Raw genomic sequence first — 22,202 nt, forward strand, 5'->3', positions numbered from 1 at the left:
AAAAATACATTCAAAATTAACAGAATCACAAATATTTATTACCAATGGTAAATAAATAAAAAAGATTAGCAAATAAGAATATTGCTAATATCTCAACATTAATATAACTGGGTTGTATTGTAAGATGTTATTGGAAGTGGAACAGGCTTATTGCATTCCTGACAAATTCACATCACAGAAAACAGAATGTAAAAACATGAATCTAAAGAGGCAAAGGGGGAACAGGTGATAAAGGCGGCTGTAAGTGATGCACAATGACAAACTACTGTGTCTGTGAAAAAAATTAAAACAGCAGTCTTTCTCTTTCCTGTGAAGGTGTTAAAGCCAAGAGCTGATCCTAACGCAAGGAGACAGGAGAGAAAACCGCATGACACCAGCAGTTTCTCAACAATTTCTGTTAAAGGTGAGGTTTAAACATTACGTTTGGAAGTCATTTCTTGACCATGTACATTTTTTTATCATGCAAGAGAGGAAATGTTCAGCCTTGCATGATGACCAATTAATAATGATCAGGTTTATTATAGTTGACTGAAACAATAACCATATTAAAAATAATAATAATCTATAAAATAGAAAAATAGAAAAATAATACATATAAAAAAGGCAACTTTTAAAACTGTTTAGACATAATTACTATAAAAAATAATAATTAATACTAAAAATTCTATAAATGGTAAAAACACACAAAAACTGTAACGATTTAGAATAAGGTTCCATTAATGTTAGTTAATGCATTAATTAATGAACAAACAATGAACAATACATTTATTACTGTATTCATTAATCTTTGTTAATGTTAGTTCATGTTAATTCACAGTGCATTAACTACTGTTAACTTTTGATTTGACTAATGCATTAGTAAAAGATGAAATTAACATAAGATTAATAAATGCTGTAGAAGGATTGTTCTTGCTTAGTTAATGTTAAAACGTTACCCCAAAAATACTAAATCTTTAACTAAAATTAAATGAATACGGAAAGTAAATCTAAAAATTAATATATATTTTAACCAGTCAAATTATATATAATCACAAAGGGAAGCTTAGATTTTATTTAGTTTTCCAGACCATGGACATTTATTGAGAAAGTACATGTTTAATTCATGTTGACTTTGAAAGACCTCAGAATTAAAGGATAATCCAGCCTGTAATTGTACTAAGTCTAGACACAAAAGTGCTCACCTTGCCATCAAATTTGGAGTACTCATTGAAGGGGTTGTTGAGCTGCTGAGGACACTGTTCGAGTCGCAGCGAGAGGGTGGATTTACTGCCTGTGCTCCGGGGCCTGTCCTTAAAGTCCTTCTTTTCAAAAAGTGAGCTCAAGTCGTCTGCTACAAAGAAAAAATTAAATCAAGATAGTGTGACAAAATATTCAGAGGACAAGAAATAAATGAAAGCAAACTTCTCTTTGGAGTATGGCTACTGTACCTGATTGAGACGAGCTTCTCTCTTTCCACTGGATGTTTTTGCACTTGATCTGGTTCTGTCGTTCTTTCCTCAGTCGCTCCAATCTTTGAGCTTTAAATGAAAAGACCTTGATCTGTTAACAGTGTCAGTGGTATGGCCCTTTCATGCATATTAAAACAGTGATTATCAAATACAAGGGCTGGATTCACCTGCAGCGGGTTATCATACCTTTTAATCTATAATAAATCTTAGACTAGAAATGCATTTAAATATTAAAGCGCTTGTCATAACAAATCAATGTCAAACTTGGCGCACTACTAAATTAGTCTTGGTTTTCTTCTTCAATAAGCTCCCAAAGAAGTGCCCACATCATATTTCAATTCAAAATTAAAATAGATTTTCTTTTTTTTTTTCTTTTTTTATTGTGAAATTATTTAAGACCTGTTAGATTTATAAAACACATTATTATTATTATCCCCTCAAAAAAAAAAAAAAAAAAAAACTCATTCTTCATTACTAGAACATAGAAAAGCTGCTAATCCTGTCTCTACACAATCATTTTATTTATTATTATTATTAAATCTAGTCCAGCAAATACTACCTTGATGTATACTTTAAGTTTTGTACTTTACAAAACTAATTTAATAATATATCATATTTTTATATACCATATTTTTCCCCATTACAGTAATGAGAATTTTTAAAATGTCATGAAAATGTCACAAAGGAAAACAAAAGACTGAAATTGAATGGTGTTAAAATGCTCTCAACTTACTCATTCAGGTCAGTGGATATACCAGAATATCTACACAGAAGTACAAGACATTTCCATTTACTTCATGAGGTCATGAAGTACATTATATTTTATTTTCAAAACACATAAAAATGAATTCTAAACATTCTGTTACAAACACATATAGTCTTCAAGCTGCATTTGCTCCTCGTTTGGTATGCTTTTTAATGTGTTTGGAACATGTTACATTAAAACTAGTCCAATTTGTGCACTTCAAGTGTTTGGTTAGAAAGCACTTGGCTGCTATTTTGAGAGCAAGTACAAATATGCAGCATGTATGCAAATTTAATCCGCTTAAATGGCAAAACTTTCTCTTTAAGGATTTTTGCTTGTTTTGATTGGTCTGAGAGGTTCCACATGAAGGTTATTTTCCCCCACAGTGCCAAAAAAAAGCACAATTACAGATGCACAGCGCAAATATATGTGACCATAAAGCACAAAATACACTCTCATCCACAAATGTGAAGGCAAACGCTTCATGCATTTTGAAATGTGTCACATTGAAATTTGAAATGCAACATTAGAAGGAAATTATATTTTCATCTTGGTGACTATTGCTTCAACAGTAAAGCAAGAACATATATTAAGTATCTTATCCACTTCACAGTGTGTATGTTAGACTGTACCCTGCCTGACAGGAGCTTTGAAGATTCACATTATTGGACAGTTATTATACTAGACATGAAATTAGACAGAATTTTTTAATTAGCATTATTTATATCTATATGAGCATTATCATTATTTATATATATATTTATGTTCATATGAGACGTGGCTACATCAAAAATAAAATAAAAAAAGTGATTTTAAATGCATAAAAATCATGGTAAATAAAAGTCAAATGCATATTTTCTTTGTTTCAAAAAACCTTTGTGAATATAAAGCGTCGAAATGTGGATGAAATAATGTTCCATTGTCTTTCAGTGTAACAGGTATATATATATATATATATATATATATATATATATATATATATATATATATATATATATATAATATATATATATATATATATATATATATATATATATATATATATGTCAAATTTAACAATATACTAATTCTGAAAAAAAGTGATGGTTCTAAATTTTCTAAAACATCTTCAACATTTAATTATAATAAAATGTGACAGGACAAAATTTATGTCAGACACTTAAGCAAAACATGGTCAGGTCAAAGTGTCTGAATAATTTTTTGGTCCCAAATTTTTATCAATATTACCGATAATCAACTGTATGAAGAATTTTTGAATATAATACGTCACAGTTCACTTTATTTTGCTATCAACACTTAATAAACACATAAATGAACTATAGTGTCCTGCGCCTACTAGTTAAAAAAATATCAAAAACTATATCTGGTGTCTAACAAAATTTTAGTTTGACTATATATTATATTTTAAATGTGATTAAATGTTCTAAATTGTATTTATTTATTCATTGTTCCCCATAAGGGTGTATATTACTACCTTAAAGATACCTATTAGTACCCAAAACTTACAAATTAGCACCTTTTGAAAGGGCACCGTCCCAGTGACAGCTTTTGTTTATTTTATTATTATTTTTTTTTTCATTGTCTGCAGCACCTACGTAGTTGGATTTCAACCCCATTAAATTGGCTCAGGTCTCACGAAACTGTCTTTTTGTCCTGGGCACAGGTTGTTCATAATAGAGAAATATTTCCCAGCCCGACAAAAGCATCCCAAAACCAGAGCTAAGCCACATCCATTTCATCAATGTAACAGTGCTGGAGTGCTAGTGATGATCAATCTCTAGCCCAGGATTAATGTGCATTTCAACAGCTGCCATGATAAAAGGTACGGACTGAAACTGAATGACTTCAGGAACAAACCTCAACATAACCAGCCATCAGTATATCAGTCCTTACACTGACCTACAACTGTTTGAACAAGCATAACATAATGAGACTCACATAATTATGCCCAATTCTATACTGTCATATTGTATCCAAAGCAAAATATGATCAGCATTCCCAACCAACAAGCACAATCCGTTTAACTCTTGATCACAGAAAAGAAAAAAATCAGATAACAAAATAAAATACCCCTAAGAAACAATTCATTTCATTTTAAATTGTACGTAGTGTGTAAAATTTCATTTTTATTTATGTAAATCAGAAATACAGATCATTTTTCCTGCTCAATTCTGAGTGGTTGATACAGTAAGGACTTCCCCTCAGTTTCACAGACCAGGCTTCAGCCTAGTCCCAGTGGTAAATGCATGTCTGGTCTGTTTTAACTGAGAGAAACTAGCACTTACTGATCTTAAAATCTGTCACTGTCACTGATTTGTCTCAAGATGCACATCAGTAGTGTTTTTAAACTAAGGCACATTTATAAAAGCTAATTAAATCTCCTAAACGAACTATGGCCTAATCCTGGTTTAACCTTAGCCCCGTCAGTGAAACCAGGTCACAGTGTTTAAGTCCAGCCTAAGTTTCTGCTTCGCTCCATGATTTCAGCCTATTTATAATAATCAGTAAGCAGCAGGGATGGGAATAAGGAAATGAAAGATTCTGGCTCTGATTCTGATTCCACTTAAAGATTCTGACTCCTTAAGGATTGCATTAACAATTCTTTCAGGTTTTATGAAGGATCTCTATTTAGGAAGCATTTTTTTCAATTGCACTCAATTGCATTTATGGCCCTCAACAGCCAATCATCAAATGAGTTCAGATTTTCAGCAACAATAAAAATACACAATCTAAAATCTAATGCCAACAGTTTTAAAGTTAAAAACATCTTGATGGATTTGATTCTTACAAACACACAGCTTTCCACTTCACAATCCATTAACTGATGGACTGGAGTGCTGTGGATTATTGTGATGTTTTTCTCAGCTGTTTGGACTCTCATTCTGACGGCACCCATGCACTGCAGGCCATTTAGGAGTAAGTGATGGAATGCTACATTTCTCATAAATCAAAAAACTGATCTACGTTTTAAATGGCTGAGTGACACAAAAGAATTTCTAACTTCAGTACAATGCCTTGAATGATACAGATAATCAATACCATTTTTGATAACACACGGAAAAATGGACACAAAATTAAGGGAAAAAAAATTGGGCAGTGATTAATTAATACTTAAGAGTTAAAAGTTAATCCTTGAACTTTTACTTTAGGTGAATAGCTACAGGGAAGCCTTCCAAGTTTCTGTGACAACAGGTTCACAACCGGTTCTCGTAACAAATCTAGCCGAAAGCTGTAAACACACAAAAATGTTGGAAATTGTGCAAATGTAAAAATAAAGTGCAACTGGGAAATATTTGCTTTTCTCGTCTCATCTAACGATCTTAAAACCAAGGGTGAGAAGGTTTTGGGCGTTTCGTTTTTACCAGTACCAACTGCATCATTAAGCTGGATTCAAAGCACCGAAAGAAGAGAGTCTGAGAGTCAGACAGCTACTTGCCTGTGTTGGAGCGCCGACGGATGCCAAAGTCCCAGCTGGAGGTGATGTCGACAGACTGAGAGAGATCGCAGGTCTGGCCGTCTCCTCCACCGCTGCCGTCTCCAAACGAACCCCCGGACGAGCCTCCACCAGCGGACGCCGCAGACGAATGGCACTTCTCCAGATCCACGTCGTGGTCGATCAGGACCATCTCGCACATCCCGGTGTCATCACTGGTCACGTGCGACTGCCGGATGTGGGCCAGGATGATGGCAGGGTTGTCGAGGAAAGCCATTCTGAACACCAGCCCCTCGCCCCTCTGGCACTCTCCGGTTTTCCGTCCGGATTGGAGTTAGAGGCTGAAGATTTCCTCAGCAATGCAGCGTCTTCTTTTCCTTCTTTTTGGGGTTATTTTCTCCTCTCCATGGTGGGACATGGATGCCTGCCTGCAGGGTAACACAGACCAGATGATTAAGCATTAAGCTACAAATATCATACAGTGACTTGCATAATACATTAAAGGGTTAGTTCACCTAAAAATGAAATCTATGTCATTAATAACTCACTCTCATGTTGTTCCAAACCCGTAAGAATATCTTAAACTGTGCTCCGAAGATAAACAGAGGTCTGTCGAGTTGGAACGACATGAGGGTGAGTTATTAATGACATAATTTTCATTTTTGGGTTAACTAACCCTTTAAGTTTATAAAGCCTAATGTATCATTCTTGATATGCAAATTTCTACATGGTTAAAACTTTGCTGAAAATTCTGCTGTTCACAACCTACTGACATTCGTCTGACTGATAGTTTAAAATGTTTAGTAAATCAGAGGTCTTTTAACATAAATGTAAAAACATCCACCTTGATCTCATTCTTAACTTTTTTTTTATGATGTGAAATCTTAACTAAGTGACCGATTATATTTATTTAGACATTTAGCAGACACTTTTATCCAGAGCGACTTACAAATGAGGACAATGGAAGCAATCAAAAACAACAAAAGAGCAATGATACACAAGTGCTATAACAAGTCTCTGTTAGCTTAAACACAGAAAACGTACCAAGGGCTTTTAAATAATATAATAAATTTAAACAGATAGAATATAAAAAGAATAGAGCAAGCTAGTGTCAGAGGTCTTTTTTTTCATCATTTCATAATAAATGAAAAGAAAAAAATGTATACATATTTGATGTCAGTAGTCTCTTATACTACTATATAAGATCTCACTAATTTACATTACAAACGATCCGAATTACATTTTTTGGCCAACATTGCAAATTGCATTTTTCTGTTTAGTAAACTGTGCCAAAAAAAGTTCAATAAATTGAAGTTTAGGACGATACACACAGGTTTAATGCATGAACCAGTATTCAAGGCTCTATTATTGTTCTTATGAGGATGTTGATGATAGCAACACACAGTAAAGCAAACACACACACAGTTGGTTAGTTACTAACTGTTAACTAGCTGTCATGATCGCTCCTGTCACATGAAAGACAACCAACAGCCTTCCTAACCACCACAGGACATAAGCAAGGACACCCATGCCTTATTGTTACACCACACAATAACAAAATAAACAAAATAACAAATAATGCTAAATGCTAATTAGCCAGAAAACTATCAATTTCTGATCATTAAACACATTAACTGTGTTCGTTATGAGGGCGAGCTGGTCACACATGTACTCTCGTTGCTGTCTAATGTGAATAACATTACATTTTACTGATATTTTTGGAAGGAAAAAGCGTAGTAAGAGCTGAGTGGACGCGCTGGTCGGGCCCCGCTAAAGCTCGTGCTAATCTGCTCGATGAGCCTCAAACATCCGCGCATTATTACCTTCATTCGTGCCTATAACAGCGGCTCAAACCATCACAGACGGGCCACACCGTCCGAGCGAGGCACTGACTGGACTTTCTCATCTCATAATTGTGGAGATATCGTCCCAAAAACAGAATAAACGTGTCTGTTTACTCTGTTGTTGTTCCTGTGTTGGTGGTCCAGTAGGCTACTTCCTGTGGGTTTACCCCTCATACCGGAAGTAGACCGCTATGGGAAACACCCTCTAGACTAGAACAAGGGATGGACTAGACGCGCAGCCAATCACAGATAGATTGTTAACAATTAATAAAATAGATAGACAAACAGAGAGATTTTATTTTATTTTATCGTATTTTATTTTTATTTTTGTATTGTGTTATTTTAAATATTGTTTTAATTTAATGCGATTATTTTACCTGATTCCTTTTAATTTGCCCTTTTTCTTTATTTTTATAATTTCTTATATTAAGAGGCATGTTCAAAACTTCACAAAATACAATATCTACAATTAATAACTTTCTCTGATCAGGAGTCAGAAACAGCTTTATTGCCAAGTATTTTAACATAATGATTTTGTTTTAGCGACAGAGGCTTCAACACAGAGATAATAATAATAATAATAATAAAAAATAAGTGACAGTTTTTTTTATTTTATTTTTTATGTGGTGTGCTACAGTTTGAATAGAATAGAATAAGATGTCGAGGTAGACAAGGATGGGGGATATCAAATACATATAAATGGTATTGTACTAATTGTGTGTGACAACTTACCCCATATCGTATGACAAAAAAAAAAAAAAAAAAAAAAAAATTATATATATATACTTTTTTTTTTTAGGTGACGCACGAAGAAGCCTCGTGTTAATAAATTGCTATTGATACATTGGATAAGCGTTGGCGGCAATGTAATGTCATTTTAAAACTTTGACTGAGCATCGTCCAGACTCTTTGGACATATATGTATGAGCACAGATGCACATTTGCAGACCCCGGGTGGGCGGAGCGACTGTCTGCACACTGTTGTGCAAGTGGGTACATCATCAGGAGGAGCTGCTGCGCTCGAGACGCACACGGGAATCCACACGGATATTCTCACAACCCATTACATCTGCTGTAGATCATCCAGAGGAGCGGGGTGTGCGTTTAACAACCTGTCTGTTATTCCACAGCTCAACAACAGGAAGAAAGAACACTGGAAAGCCAATGATTTATAGCAGCTTATATGCAACCCATTTTTATAACTAATTAATTTTCTATTCAAGGATGGAAATCAAATAGAGGGGGATTTCTGAAGTTTTGCAGAAGCTGCCACTGGATTGCATGGGATAACGTTTTGAAAAAAACATTGCAACGAGGTAAACGATGAACAGTATAAAAGCATATGTGCACTAGACTGTTTCTGATACTGGAAATCAGTGGATCTTTTTATTAAAGCACTTTTTTGTTTCCGCGCACTCGGGACTCTTACGCATCCGTCATTTCCATTGCACTGATTCAAGACGGCATCGAAATCTCTCGTGTGTGGATTTGAAAAAAAGTCAGAGCTCTTTGAGGCGGAGGATGGATGAGCAGAGTCATCTGATGCAGACCCTGGTCGGTGTGACCCTCAGCGGACACCCGGTGGCTTTACCGGTGCCTCATGACGGAACCGACGCGAGAAACAAGCAGGACATCGGAGACATTCTGCATCAGATCATGACCATCACCGACCAGAGCCTGGACGAGGCTCAGGCAAAGTTAGTTTTACAATGACTCTTTACATAGCTGTCCATGCTGGTGCAATATATTGATAACAATAAGGTGTATTTACAAGCAGCTCACAAGCACGACACACTTTTTACTCTGGCGAATATTTATTAGTGTGGTATTAAACGTACATTTTTTAAAGTCTTCACAAAAAAAAAATAAATAAATAAATATTGTAGCACTTGCACAGTTGCTGTCCAGGAAAAAAAAGAGATAAAACTAATTTAAAACGCCATATATCCTACAGCAGGGCATGATGTCACTTTAAACAGGCAATTTTAGGCTTTTCAGGGGAATGTGAACAGTAACACAATTATATATTTATGTATGTATATATGTATATATATACATATTAATCGGTTAACTGTAAAAGGTAATATGCAAAAGTATAAATATAAATACATTATAATATTTTAATAATAAAATAGTATTGCAAAATATATAAAAAAAAAATACTTTAAATAAATAGAACAACAAAACTATAAAAAATATATAGTTGGTGTTTAATTATTATTAACAATTGTACAAAATATTCTTATATAGTGTCATTTGTTGCAGACTATCACTTTATAAGTCAAGACACTATGCACCATAATACATTTACCACACTGGTGTTGTTTTAATCATAACAATATGGTTTTATGTAAACGTATGCCATTAACACATTAAAAGAAAAGTATTCTATAAAAGCACATGAAACATAATAATGTAAGTTTCCTATTGAGAAACACTGGTTAAACTTGCGTGGTGCTGTGAGGTGCAATCAAGTGGAATCAAGGTGATGAATTTAGTTGCACAGCAGAGGAACTCTGAATGCAGAACACTGTGTTAATGATATTTATGAATGGTCAGTTATTCTGTATCCTTCCTGTTTTTTCTTGAAAGAAAGCACGGGCTGAATTGTCACAGAATGAAAGCGGCTCTGTTCAGCGTGCTCTGTGAAATCAAAGAGAAAACAGGTAAGTGCTCCTTTATCCCCCACACAATACACTGCCATAATACACCTGCACGGATGATGCTCTTCAATACAGACCGCTGTTACATTCACAAAAGCCACCAGCAGTCCTGCAGAAGCTCACATTTATTACAGACAATGGTGTGTTTTACACTGACAGATGCTTCCTTACCAAAGTGTGAATGAGCTGTTTGTGGTCTTTTCTGATGACGTATTTTGTAAAGGTGTGGTTGATATCTTGAGTACTTTTCAGCAAATATGCAGTTTGATTAACAGAGCACTCCATACAGTGTTCAGCTACTTATTGATGAAAGCATAGCAGAGACACAGAAGATCAGATATGTGCATCTTAGTAGATGTTTTCGACATCAGCTTGGTATATACAAGGTATTTCACAATTTTTAGGCCAACATGCTATCATGAGGGATTATGACTGGCAGAGATATGTTTATATTAAATGAAAAATCACCTGATTTTAGAGGGACAAGTCAGGTATTTTTGGGAAGTTGTAAATGTTTGTAGATGGCCCTCACTGACTTGAGTTTAAAATAGAGAGAGTTTCTCATTTGTCGACATGCTTTGTTGTGTTTCTAAAAGAAGAAGAATTAGCATGCATTTTCTGTAAATTGAATAAACAATGTATTTTTATGCCTGGAAAGAGGAAAACACATATATTTGCATACATTGTGCTGTAATTATTTTTGCAGATTTGCAACTGAATCTCCAGTTGATAAATTGTGCAATTTGCAGTAGGCGCAATCTCAATGCACACCCATTCCTATTTATAAATGCTATACATTTAAAAAAATAACATCTTTATCTTAAACTTATTTGTTCAGAAATGAATTCAGTCAAATGAATAAATACATGTACAAACTTTACAATAAAATATACGCTTTAGTAATCTCAAAATCATGCAAAAACTATTTTTATGTAGGTCTGCAATACTAACTTAAAATGGTTTAAGCTAAATATTTAAAATTGTAATTATTTTAATGAATTTTAAAATTATAAAATTATTTAGGCTGAATTGTATTATTTTTTTTTGTCAAAAAGTAAATTACATCTTATTTTATTTAGTAGCCTAATGATCATGTTTGTAAATCTGAAAGAAATATTTTTGTTCAGAATCACTATTATTATATATTTTTTTCTAGGTATGCTCAGCTTGATAATGTTTAATTGGCTTGATATTGCTTTCTAATTAAATAATTGCTTTGCATGTAATCATGTCTTAAAAAGTTGTGGAAATTCATTGGCTCTGTGGAGCAATCAGGTGTGTAAATGTAGTATAAAACATTGCATTACATCTCTAGTGCCAGTGCATTAAACATTCAGGTAGTGAGTAACTCCACTTTTCAACTCAGCAAGCTGAATACATTCACAAACACAATTTTCGCAGTGCATGCATATTTGTAAATATGCGTCTCTCATTCTGCAAAATCAATTGTCAGCTTTAAGTACACCGAAGCAATTGCATTTGATTCATTAGGTTGATTTACAGACATGCTTTATATTAAGTAAGCACTTCTGAAGTCTACTGGGGGCATTTTAGAAATTGCCTCAATCTTACAAAAGCTAATGAGTTAAATCAATCTGGCTGAATATTATATATCTATTTGGGCAATAAAATTTTATTAGAAGAGACTATAAAATATGGCAGAAGTTAAATAAATATCAACATAAATATTGATGCTGTTATGTTAGCAAGATTAGCATTGCATCACTTGCTCACCAATGGATCCTAAAAAGTGACCTATGTATGACTCCAGACATGCATCTGAAATATCAGTCTGTTTACGCTTATAATACACATTCCCTGTGCATTCCCTGTCTTTTTCACTATGGCAGCAAGTTGTGCAATTAACTAGGCTGCACAGTGGTTAAGATGCACTTGACTGTGGTGGGTGGATCATTACACTCTCTCTGCCCAGGCGGCTTGTGTTCAGCTTGCTTACCCTGTAGGCTGTGGAGGACTGTCAGAGACAGGCAGCATGGATCAGTGGCCTGGAAAATGGACATGAGAATGGAGCATAATTGATTTAAATCCCCGGCGTTCCTTCTCTGCTTATCTACTTCTATTTCGGTGTAGAGATAAAAGCACAATGTACATTTCTTGAGCAAATGTTTTCTGCACTTGGTGAGTAGTGGAGCCAAAAGCATTCTGAGTGTGCACGTTGTCTTTTATGAAGAAAAATAGCAAAAAACTTCACAAGCAAAACAAAAAGAAATGCATTAGATCTAGTTAAAAAAGTGGTCTAGTGCTAAAAATGAAGACAAAAAGGATTGTGCAACTTATGAAGCATTAGCCCAGCTAACAATAATAGGAACATTATGCTGATGTTCATGTTAAGTTAAGAATGTTCTGAATGTTATGAGAATGTTAGGGAAATGGTAAGGGAACATTCCATTTTATCATTACACAAACGTTAAAATACTTTGAAATGTTCTTTGAAGCATATAAAATAGGGATGTTTTCTAAGTGCTCTATAAACGTTCCAAATGTCCAGTCTTTAAATGTGAAAAAAAAAAAAAAATACCCTCAAGTTGTTTCAAACCTGTATGAGGTGCTTTTTTCTGCTGAACACAAATAATTTGGCAAAGATTATGAGAAAGTTATTTTTACATTTTCTCTAAACTATCTGAAGCAAGTACAGTAAGTATTAATGTTTAAAAATAGTTAAACGAACGTCCAACTAATATCTTTTAGAAAATTTATGAATGATGAATTGAGAACATTATTAAAGACCAGATAATTTTGAACGTACAATCTATTAACATAACTGGAAGAATGTTTGTTTATAACTTTCAGAGAACCTTGCCAGAATGTTTTCATAGTTGATGCAATGAACGTTTGGAGAACTGATTTCATACAATCACGTAAAATCACCAAAGCACCATCATTTAAAAGTCATTCAGCAAAAATGATGAAGTCTGTTGTCAAGATGATCTGAAAGACACTGATTTTGTTCTGTCAGCACATTCTCACACCTTAGACAGGTAAACTAAATTAAGCTAAAATATCACTGCATCACTTTTCATTTCATTTGTTTTTTTGATTTGACATTTCCCCTGTGACATGCATGTGATATGAGGGCCACTTGTGATTTGCAGTAGTCCAGAATCTTTCCACATGGGATGAAAACCTGAGAGGGAAGGGTCATATATTTTATACACACAGAAAATATCAAATGAGTCGAGCAGCTGACTTTCACACAAGGCCGTTTCCTCTTTTTATCATACATCAGGAAGTTGTGTTTGCATTTTTTCAATGCAAAAAATGCAGGTGTGATCTCCATTTATTTTCCCAGGTGCGAAACAGTAATTCTGTTCAATCTGTAAAGAAATTCCTTCATTTTGTTGGAATTAAATCTTTGGCCATTCTTTATGACTTAAAACTTTTTTATTGAAAAAGGTAGTGCTATTATATTTGGCTACTCTTGCATTTTTCTAAAGAGAAAATGTGAATATTTGTAAAGCTAGATATGAATAGTTCTTGCAAAATGAAACTTTAAAATTATTTTTTTTATATGTCCTTGAATAAGTGGCCTTGATCACAGATTTTAGTAAAAGTAATGACATGGATTTATGATAAGCATAACTTTTCTTACTTTTTTAGAGGAAAAGAGGATAAGCTAGCAGTCACTTTATTGATAAAAGTTCTGAATTGTACCATTCATGTTTCTGTATTAAAATGATTTTTACTACTAAAAATACTTTTTTCCCCCCACAATAATGCTATTGTTTTCTAAAATGCTTGATGTGATGACAGCAGTATTGGAGACAATGATTTATTATTAAAAAATCAAGTTTGTAGGAAAAATGCAAGTATAGGCTATATTTCGGAGATTTTAACACTTTTTAATATATTTCTAATAGGTATATTATTCACCCCTTTGCTAAAATGATTGTCTTTGACTCTGCTTAATGAGATGATGACATAAAACAACTTCATACAGATTATATATGCAATCATTTGTACAGTCAGCTGGGTGACGCCCTCCAAAGACATGTCAGCAATGATTGACAGGCAGAGAACCGCCTCCATGCATTCTGATTGGCTACCAGAGCCGCGTCGAAGAGGTGACTTCCCGCAATACATATTTCAGTCATATCTGACAAGTAGAGATATATTGTGTGCTAGCCCTAAAATAAATAAATAAATAACAAAAGCACACAAGAAAATTACTGAAACAAATTTGAATGAAAACTGAAACCATAAAAAAAAAAAACTAATTCAAAAAATGTATCAATACTATAATAGTATGTAAAAGATGGATGGATGGATGGATGGATGGATGGATGGATGGATGGATAGATAGATAGATAGATAGATAGATAGATAGATAGATAGATAGATAGATAGATAGATAGATAGATAGATAGATAGATAGATAGATAGATAGATAGATAGACAGACCCTCGTCGAGCAGATATTTCGGAGCAGAAAGTGTGGTGCAAAAAGACTGCAGTGAAATGAAAATTTAATCAGCATTTTCTTTGCCTTAACAAGGCAAGGAACCCTCATTTGCTGCTGAGGAGAAGAAACTGATATTTTATTCATATCCATTTTGGAGGTTGGTATATACTTCATTTTTCTGAGATGAAAAAATAAGGCAACAAATGGAAGCTTAAAACTCGCTTCAAACGCACAACGGCCTAAAACCTCATATGTTCTGCGATGCAATATGTGCTTGTTCATGTAATCTCATTAGTATTCATAGGAATTCATATTCATTCTAGCACACATATTGCATACATTTGGATAGACAGCACCATACAATATCACCATGATGACAGCATCTATATATAAATGGACAACTTTAGATACAGTTCACATATCCTTCAAGATTTACTAAATATTAAATTGCAATATATATGCAAATGCAGTAACTGTTATGTAATTAGTTAAAAAAATAATTAAACGTATTATAGATGCAATAACATTCAATGGATTTTGCATATAAGATATGCAATGCACAATGTTTCACCATCACTCTGGCACTACTTTACTTATGTTGATACTGTTTATGAATATGATTGAGATCACCCTGCTTTGTTAAATGGAGGAGCTCATAAATGCTTTGCACTGGGCTTGATTTTCCCACAGTGCACTTCTTCTTTTCCCTTGTCTTTTATCATTGCAGCTCTTTAGCAGGTTTGGTTTATGACTGTCTGTCAGTCAAGTCAATAGAGTCTCCTGGGAATCTCACGGTTTGAGGTGATTAGATAAAGTTTAAGAGCTTTTAACTGGTGCTAAAAAGTGATAACACACACTATACTGGCTGCAAACAGTGCTTATATTGATAAATGGACTAATCTGAAGAATATTCGACTATCTGAGTAATTTGTTTTCACAGTGATTATTCATCATAACTCATAACTGACATGTCAGGCTATGTTATAACTTATGGGTTTTTAAATGACTCTTCAAAAAAGATATTTGTTGACAGTTTTTTATTGGGAAAGAACAGCTTTAATGTCTAAATCAAAACTGATCACATTTACTTTCTTAATATAAATCCCTGGTCTTTTTAGATATTTTTGGAAGAATATAAATTTTCATAACATAGTAACTTTTGTCGGCTCTATTTAGTGTTTCTAAAATCTTGATATTACTTAAGGCAAGACACTACAGGTGAATATGGTAATAAATTAACTAATAGATAACCATACTTTCTCCCACTTGATTAATCACAGTATATTAAGATGATTTTTTTTTATTTTTTTTTATTACAACTTTTCTGGAAATGTGCATAGATTTACTGGATAAAGCCAGGTTCAAAATACTTAAAGGTTAAAGGTTATTGCAGAAGGGATTTTGGAGGGATCTCTTTTTATCACTCCATGAAATCAGAAAATACATGCATTAAAAAAAACGTAAATTTTTTCCTAGTCTTAAACAAGACAGCCTAGTGCATGGAAAAAAAAATGCCTTGGTTTTGCCTGTAGTGTCTTGACTTAACACAGTGATTTAACATCCGTTTCTTCCCCAAACACATAATTGCAACAAGTGAGACTTGAAAACCAGACAAGGACACGAGACAGCGTGCTATTACACGGCTGTGGTGTCATCAAAGCAGCATGTGAAGGAGTCTCGCGCTCCTGCCAGAGAGAAAAAAGAAAATCAATAGTGCAATCCTCCCTTTCCCCGTCCTCGCTGGCGGTAATTGAAATAGAAAATCAAATGATCGGCGAGCAGATAATTGTTTTATCAATATCCTCCGTGGGTCAGTGGTGTATGATCACCACCGAGCGCTGGATATGACGAGGACCAAATGTGAAACTGAACAGCTCGGCTCTCGTTTATCAGACCTGACACCTCGGAGTGACCGACTCTCGGCACGGTGCAGCTGCTTCTGTCTGCTCAGACTCCTGCTTACACATCTTAACGTGATAAAGTGTGTGTACTGTCATCAGCGCTGTCATCAGACCAATAAGATTTGAATGTATTCTTGCTCTAATATGTCCTATAGTTGTACAGTAATGTGATAGATTACAGTAATCAATGGACACTTGCTTAAAGGGCGATTGTATTGTACTGTACATTAGAGAAAGTCAGGGGACATTTGGATCACACAACTGACCTCTACTCTGCTAACAACAATACCATTAAAATATGCAAGCGTTGTTTGTTTTCTGAATGTTCAAAAGTATTTATTTTATTATTTTTTTAAATAAGTTTTTGTCTTGGTTATTCGAACGTTCCATTTTATCATTTTGAAAACATTCTAGGAATGTAACTTGAAGGGTTTCTGAACCAACTGACAAAAATGAAAGTGTTTTCTTGTTCTCTGAACATTCCAAATGTTCAGTTTATTTTTTTAAACTTTTTTCCTTGAATGTAACAGAATGTAACAGAAACAAAAGGCAAACATTCCATTTGTAAACGTTATGGGAAAGTTACTTTTTTATGTTCTGTAAAAATAGTTTGACAAACGTCCAACTAAAATGTTTCAGAAAAAAAATGTCCCGTGAACGATGTATAAATAACTTTTTTTGTGCCAATGTTTTGAGAACATTATCAAAGATCACCAAACTTCTAAGGAATGTTTGATTAACGTTATTCAAAGTTTGTTCTTAACTTTGGTTATGTAAGGATAATTTGGGCGATAGATAGATAGATAGATAGATAGATAGATAGATAGATAGATAGATAGATAGATAGATAGATAGATAGATAGTGCTAATTTTGTCGCAATTTAATTGTGCGCAATGTATAAAATTTTTTGAAACATACTTTTGCAACATAATATTGAATATAGCGAGGGAGTAAATCAAACTTTTATTTGCAGATCTAATGCAATGGTATTTAAAATAACCTACAGTAGTTATAATTCAGGAATTTCATGTATATTCTTAAGAAGGGACAAAATTCCAAAATTGGAAAAGAAATCCAATAACAAAAAAACACTGAGACTGGGAAAAGACGAGGTTCATGTTTAATTACATTTAATGTAAACAGTGGTGATGATGGATGACTGACTGATGGTAAAAATGTCGTTCTTACAGTTGAGCCTTTGTGTTGTTCATGGGAATATATATTATGATTGATGCCTTGCTTATGAAAGAGTCACATGCATGACTTAGAACAGTTCGTCTATGGTTTTGATTTGGGTAATGAAGAGTATAGCAGTAAATCTTTGGCTCATAGTGTTTGTTTTAAGATGCTGATGTCTGCTCGACTGCTTTAATTGCTCTCCTGGACTCTTGACCCTCTTGAGTGGCTGTTATATATCACACACAGTCATAATGAATTAATCCACTTCATACATATGATAGATAACACTCTGGAGAAACGACCTGTCTTAATTTATGATACCTCACGGAGAGGAGGTGAGAGAGATCAGAAGAGGAGGAATGAAGGGGAAAAATATGTCTAACTTAAGCTTCAGGCCAATGCTGTCGGTAATGCAACTTTTTCATAATCTTGTTAAACTTGAGCTCTGAGCTCTGTTTAATGGAAAACCTGTGCATGCACATTTTCTGATCATACTTTTTTTATTGCAATTATTTAATCAGATTATTTTTTTATTAATAAAGTAAAATGTTTATTGCATGCAAGTATCTTTTGCACTTCAAGGCATCTCGCTTTATAAGTATGAATGCAATAATACATCTACATTTTAACAGTCCCTGATAAAATCCCTGCTTTGGGTACTGTATTCATATGAAATGCCATCTTTGCAACAGTAATATCATTAAATATCCTCTTTCACTTGTAAATGCATCATTATAGAAGTTAAATGGGTTGTGAATAGCATTTAATGTTGACTTTTACATCTACAGGTCAGCTGGAGATATAGGGTTCTTAGCTTGGCAGCGTATTGAAATATTCAAAACATGCTCTAATAAGTTCTAGATCTGACAGAGTAATTTAAATAACCTTAAAACTCTAAATGAACAAATTGCTTTATAAAGTCAAGTAGATTTTTTTTTTTTTTTTTTACCATTGAAATGACTAAAAATTGTGTGCGAAAACCAGCAAACCTTGCAACATAATATGGAATAAATTAAGTACAAATAACTTAAAGCCCTTCATTTAATAAATCTGATGTAGTGGTGTAATTTTAAATAAAATTTTACTTAATTCTATGCATTTTCTACCATACTGTTTCTAGTCAAATTCTAAAGAAGTCTGAAACTCGTAGCTACAAAACAATCAAATCTGACTTAAATCCTTTTAATTAAGTTACTTTTATTATCAGAGTAGATGCAGTGGCATAAAAATAAATAAATAAAAAACGAAAAAAAAATGTAACACTTGCATTATAAAGTTTAGTAGATTTGGAAAAAAACAACACCTTGATAGCAATGAAAATAGGGATACAGACAGTTTTTTCCCCCTTCTGTTATTGTCCGAAAGAAAAAATAAATCTGAAAATCTTGACCAACAATTTGCCTTTCTCTAAAATACAAAAGAAGAAAATCTAACTGCATTCATTTACATGTTTTAATCGCTTGGTTTTGAGCTGGTTAAACTGTCCTTTTAATGACAAAAAAGACACTATATTAAGTTCCAGTCATGCAACCATTTTCTGTCTCAGGTGCAAATGCAAGATTCAGTGTTTTCATGAGGACATTTTAAGAGCACATTGTTATTCAGTCTGTCAAACACACGCGGTTCATACATTTCAGATGAGGGCAGAGGAGTCAGGTGTGGTTCAAGCACACACATACCTATTATATGGTGTGTTTGGGCTTTTCAAGCTCTTGTGTGCCAAAACCGTTGTGTACGTCTGATCAAAGCCGTACGCTCCACTGGAGACAAGGCACGCATTACTTCACCTTGGCTCTGGTGCTTTTCTTGGCATCACCTAAAAGCAGTCTTTGTTCCCTTGTTCTAAATGAAAGAATCAATCCCTGACAGCTACCATACAGGTGAGACAACAACCTAAGAGAAACCAAGACAGTTCGCTTCAGGGACGGCGGTGTTTATATTCGTGTTTGCTGCAGAAGGCGAATGCAGAGGGAGTTTTCGCAGCTGAATTTTACAGATAAAAGACGCAATTTTCAAGGAGTTAAAGAATTCGTATAGCTGCTGACAAGAAATCAAAAAGTCTTGTAGAAAATGTTTTCTTTACAACCTGGTGATTTACAAATAATAATTCTCTATTTTATGAAGACAACATGCATTCTTCTTCTTCTTCCCTTTGAAATGTTAAAATTATTTCTACCTAGAACAATAGTTTAACAAACTGCTTGTTTATATTTTTATAGGTTATTTTAAATATCATTGCACCTGCAAATAAAAATTCTACATCATCATATATTAATATTGCAATGCAATGCATATCATTTACATATCATTGTTGTTCTTAGTTCATATACAATCTGTTTGTTTGTACAATTTAGTGCTGCACTTTCATGTACTGAATCATTTCAATTTTCTATTTTTATTTGCATTATTATCTCCTTTTTTGTATAATTATTAGTTTATTTTTGTTAAATTTGGCGTCAGTTAGTTTTTATATAAAACCTTTATACAGCAAGGATGCTTTAAACTGATGAAAACTAGTAGTAAAGATGTATTATGTTATAAAATATTTATATTTCAAATATAACTTTTTATTTAACAGAGAATATAAAGCAACACAACTTAAATCAGTTTAATAAAAAATAAATTGCATGATTTTCAGCAAATATTGTCTTAAAATTCCTCACACAATGTTATCATATGATTTGACAATATACCAGCTAAAAAGGAACATTCTCACAACTTTCACTAACATTTTAAAGTTATTTATGGAACATTCTTAAAATTGTATTCATTTTTGCTATATGCTCTAATAAACTTGAGAGAAAACATTCCGAGATCAATATTCAAAACAAAGCTTCCTTATGATGTTATTTGTACTTGATGAACATTCTAAGAAACATTTAAATTATGACCTAATGATCAGGGGGGAAAAAAACTGGACATTTTAAAATTTTGGAAATTTTAATAATAAACAATTATATATATATATTTCAGCTTTTTAGAAACATTTCAAAACCTCAGTTTGCTACCTGGGGTAACCTCACCATTTTTTGTGTTAGTTGGCCCAGTAACATACTTTCATATTATAGAACAGAGCAGCTCAGAGACTGCTTTAGATAATATTGAAGATATTCATACAGTTTTAGAATGACATGATTGTGAATAAATGTTACTTAATATCTGACCCTCGGGTTAGAATATCAGTGTTAAAGCTCACAGTTGCTTAGTGGAAAGCTGTAGTGAAGTGTTTATTCGGAGGGTCCTTGAGAGAACATTGAAAAAACATTCCCCTCCTACGCCTGGCTCAGAGGAGTCTTGGGAAATCATATCGATCGATAGTCCCTGTTCCAGAAAGATTGCAGCACACACACTAACGGCCGATGGACGTTCTCTGTGGCCTTCATTTACAGTTTCTATCGATACATTTCCATGACTAAGCATGAGCATCATAGGTGAATTACAGCTCACATTGGCTTCCACCAAGCTTCATAAGCTTGGCCTTTCCTCAGGAATGACCTCTCGACATTTACCAGTTAAACTGATTACGACTGAGGAAATGTTTTGAAATGTAACCACGCATGATCCTTGGAAAATGCTGCCTTTAGAAACTGACCAGATGAAGGCATTTTAACAGACTAGATATTGTGTTAACGTTGGATTCAGATCTTATTGCCTACTTACAGTACTTTCACATGCTGTCTGCGAAGACACCAGGGTCGTGTAGAATTAAAAATGGAAGATTTGGCTCCTTTCACTTCATTGGTATGAATTTGAATTTAATTGGCCGAAACACATAGACAACTGAACTGAAATGACAGGAAAAGGAATTTACTGAAATGCAATTCAAAGAAATTAAATGCAGAAGATTCCTTCCCGGGAAATGAAGTGTTCTTTCAATCTAGTGCATAAAAGTATATAATATATTCAGTTTTTACTTACAAAAGAAAATTAAATCTATATACAGAATACTATAATTTATATTAAATATCCTTATTAAGTAAGTAATTAATTTAATTAATTTCTTATAAGACTATGTCTGTTATGGATTGGTTGGAAAAGATACTTAACAAAATTAAAGAATAAATAAAGTGTTGTATTTGTACAATTCATTAAATTTGTTCTTGAAATTAAAAATAATTCTATATTTTTATAAAAATAATGCATTATTGTAAAAAAAATATAATAATGTTTTTTTTAAGGTGTGTTATGGAAATTTTATGTTTGCTTCGCCATAAAATGTTTCCCTTTCCATTATTCTAGTTGTTTTTTTAAATGTAAGAATACGTCCAGTATGAGCGGCTCCTAACAATGCAGCAAACTCAAACGTACATATCGCGATTAGTGCCTCCGCATTAGTCTGACACTGGCAGACACAGCTTCTTGGATTTACGCTTCCTAAACAGGACATTAACATAATACTTTGAGCAGCACTCTCCTGATTAGCATAATTAATGTGCATTCCAATGAGAGTCTGCCATTGTTAACGAGGTATAGCTGGCTAATGAGGCTGAGTGAGTGAGCTTATATCAGGATCTGGTTGGCTGGTGTGTGCACAGGTTAGTCTTAAATCATGCACTATATTAATGTCCA

General features: G+C 33.7%; 2 protein-coding genes across 4 annotated transcripts in view; one reads left to right on the plus strand and one right to left on the minus strand.

Moving 5' to 3' along the window:
* LOC113073292 (target of rapamycin complex 2 subunit MAPKAP1-like) overlaps nt 1–7,636 on the minus strand; it is a 29,655-nt gene extending 22,019 nt beyond the window's left edge. Inside the window, exons 1-4 of one of the 2 annotated variants that reach the window (XM_026246192.1) lie at nt 7,450–7,636; nt 5,630–6,054; nt 1,428–1,517; nt 1,182–1,327 (exon numbers count right to left, since the gene is read on the minus strand). In XM_026246192.1, the coding sequence (XP_026101977.1) occupies nt 1,182–1,327; nt 1,428–1,517; nt 5,630–5,903 (510 nt within the window). In that variant the 5' untranslated portion in view covers nt 5,904–6,054; nt 7,450–7,636. Of the gene's footprint in view, nt 1–1,181; nt 1,331–1,427; nt 1,518–5,629; nt 6,055–7,449 lie in introns of both variants that reach the window. The other variant, XM_026246185.1, reaches the window with a different exon arrangement.
* A 746-nt stretch (nt 7,637–8,382) lies between these two features.
* Nucleotides 8,383–22,202, plus strand: part of LOC113073306 (pre-B-cell leukemia transcription factor 3-like) — a 40,832-nt gene continuing 27,012 nt past the window's right edge. Inside the window, exons 1-2 of one of the 2 annotated variants that reach the window (XM_026246212.1) lie at nt 8,383–9,167; nt 10,063–10,136. In XM_026246212.1, coding sequence (XP_026101997.1) covers nt 8,992–9,167; nt 10,063–10,136 — 250 coding nt within the window. In that variant the 5' untranslated portion in view covers nt 8,383–8,991. The remainder of the gene's footprint in view (nt 9,168–10,062; nt 10,137–22,202) is intronic. The other variant, XM_026246207.1, reaches the window with a different exon arrangement.

The sequence above is a fragment of the Carassius auratus genome, chromosome 5 (genome assembly GCF_003368295.1).
Source record: "Carassius auratus strain Wakin chromosome 5, ASM336829v1, whole genome shotgun sequence".
Lineage (NCBI taxonomy): Eukaryota > Metazoa > Chordata > Actinopteri > Cypriniformes > Cyprinidae > Carassius > Carassius auratus.